The 2638-nt window shown below is 36.2% G+C and overlaps 1 protein-coding gene across 1 annotated transcript; it reads left to right on the top strand.

Annotated features, from left to right (window-relative positions):
* Window positions 1-214: 214 nt before the first annotated feature.
* LOC121939513 (claudin-15-like) lies at window positions 215-1947 on the top strand (the record flags this gene model as incomplete). The annotated part of the gene is made up of 4 exons (XM_042482530.1): window positions 215-398; window positions 628-709; window positions 1139-1252; window positions 1853-1947. Coding segments are annotated over 4 exons (459 nt in total), but the record flags the coding sequence as incomplete, so codon positions are not given.
* Between the last annotated feature and the right edge of the window lie 691 nt (window positions 1948-2638).

Genomic DNA, 2638 nt, shown 5'->3' with positions numbered 1-2638 from the left:
AGGTGGCAGGCAAACGATTATTTTTAAGTGTCAAATGAGGCGCTGAACTCGTCATTTGACTTTGTCTGTGAACGCACTCAGAGTATGAAGCAGAAAGAGTTAACAAAGAAAGCTGATAACCACCTTTGTGGTTCCTGCTAGTTCTGACAGATTCAGTGCAGATGCTCGTCTATGTTGATGACTCACTGATGTTTTGGTGAAATTGTCCAAACTTTATCGTTCCCTCTCTGCAGCTCACATCCAGGCGTGTCGCGCTCTCATGATCATCTCTCTGCTGCTTGGCCTCGGCCCCATGATCGTGTCTCTGCTCGGACTGAAGTGCATCAAGATCGGCTCGGCCACCGACCAATCCAAGGCTAAGGTGGCCATTACCGGGGGGATCCTGAGTATCCTCGCTGGTGAGTCGCCCAGACTGAGGTTTACCTTCACTGGGTACATGTGATACAGTAAAACTCAAAACTATGAAGTGACAATAAAATATAACATATTGTCATATATACAATTCTTATTTTAGCCACAAGGTGAATTTACAGTGCTGTATGTGTACAGATAGCAGCACCTTTGTTGTCCAAAACCGACAGGCTTTTTAAATTTTTTATGAATGTTTGTGTGGTTTGTGTGTTGCAGGTCTGTGCTGCATGATAGCAGTTTCCTGGTACGCCTTCCAAGTCGTGCAGGAGTTTCACAACCCTTTATTCGGTGGCGTGAGGTGAGCTGATCCAAACACACACTCTTTAAAAGTTCAGTTACTAAGTTAAATCTGAAATTATAATAATTATTATCTTCTACTTTTTTTGCATTCTCTAGCATTTTTTTGTGCACGTTTTTGAACGATATTAAACCAATTCTCATTCTCAATCCTCTAAAAAAAAAAAAAATTCCACAAACATAACGAGTCTCAGCCAGATTTTAAGTGCTGTAAAGTAAAGTGAAATGTTATTTTAAAAAATGTTTTATACCCTTTTTCTTCACCTTACCATGTGCTTGTGTTGACATCACGGTAGCGGCATCATGCACGTCAACAACAGAAGGATACCAAGAGCTAAACATGTAGAAGTCCTCGGCAACATGTGACGAGATAGGATGACAATGTGTTGTGTGTTTGCAGGTGTTTTTATTCTGTCCTTTGTGTTTGCAGGTTTGAGCTCGGTGCCGGTCTTTATTTGGGATGGGGTGCATCCAGTCTGTCCATGTTGGGTGGAGGTTTTCTCTGCTCTGCCTGCAAGAGAGCGTCACCTGAACGCAAGCAGGGGTATGTGCTTCAAACCTCACCGCGTTTCATCGTCTTCTTTTATCAGCAACAAGATTGAAAGTGCAGAAAAAGTGCAGCTCAAATGTTTTCAGAGGCTATTAAATTGAAATATATATATATATATTATGTTGAAGTTGGCTACATTACTTTTTTTAGCAGACACTATCAGTTTTGATTGATTCTTAATCGAAGAGGAGATTTTATATGAGCAATATGCATACTTTTTTATTTGACTCTAATGAAGAAATCATAAATCCTTTGAAACCTGAGCAACCTTTTAAAGAACAAAATTTGCAAGAATAAATAAATAAATGAATAAAAATCAAAAGAAATGTAAAAAGGAAAATAAAAAACTAAAAACAAAACCTGAAAAATGCTTAACAATAACTACAATTATGTGACAAATTTTAAAAAATGAACTCCTGGTATATTAAAATAGATCATTTTATATATGGTTTTCTGGATGATCTACACTAGTTTTGTTTTTATTTTGTTGTTTTTTTGTAGTTGTTGTTATTTTGTTTGTGACACGTCCAAATGTCTGCTTTGAAAAAAGGACTCGCACAGTTTGAGTCTGACTTTGTCTCTCTTGTTTTACAGCGGTTACTATGGAAACAAGCCTAAAGTCTACACAGCTACAGCCAAGTCCGATCCAGACTCAGCCAGAGCCTACGTCTAAACACACACACACACACACACACACACACACACACACACATCTGAACACATTTAAGGACATTGTTCATTTAGTGATGACTCTAACTTTAACCTTATGTTAAATAATATACCTTTTTAACCCTAAAAATTTGGTTTTTGTAGGCGTCCTGTTTGTCCCCAGATGGGACGACAGTCACCACAATGCGGTGATGACAGGAATTTACACACACTGTCACATGCACTCCAAACACACCGTATTTACTGAGCAATGTCTAACAAAATATGGACTTGTGTTTTCTTTTTCTGTCCTCTGTGAGATATTTGCTTATTTTTTTAAGAGTTTCTGACGTGATTTTTAAAATCTAAATCTAGAGAATACGTAAAGATTAATAGATGATTGTTGTTGATTGTGTAATTCTGTCTGGAAATTGTTTTATCGGATTAAAAGTTTGTTTTACATATCAGTGAGGTCCTGGGTTTTTTTTTTTTAAAGGTACTTAAGTAAAATTAAAATACTGTGTTACAGGTAAAAAATCTTACATTGAAAATGATAATTAAGTAAAAGAGAGTACAACCAGAAACGTGTACTCAAAGTATTAAAAGTAAAATAACCCAATGGAAAAAACTATACATAAATTATTAATTTAATACCTAATAATCTAAATAATCTTTAAAAATGTATTCTAATAGTTTGAAAAAAATCACATTAATTTTCTGCCCATAGTTTAT

Source organism: Plectropomus leopardus, unplaced genomic scaffold, assembly GCF_008729295.1.
Source record: "Plectropomus leopardus isolate mb unplaced genomic scaffold, YSFRI_Pleo_2.0 unplaced_scaffold4958, whole genome shotgun sequence".
In the NCBI taxonomy this organism is placed as follows: domain Eukaryota; kingdom Metazoa; phylum Chordata; class Actinopteri; order Perciformes; family Serranidae; genus Plectropomus; species Plectropomus leopardus.
Note: the sequence above shows the minus strand (reverse complement) of the source record. Positions and strands in the feature narration are given on the sequence as shown.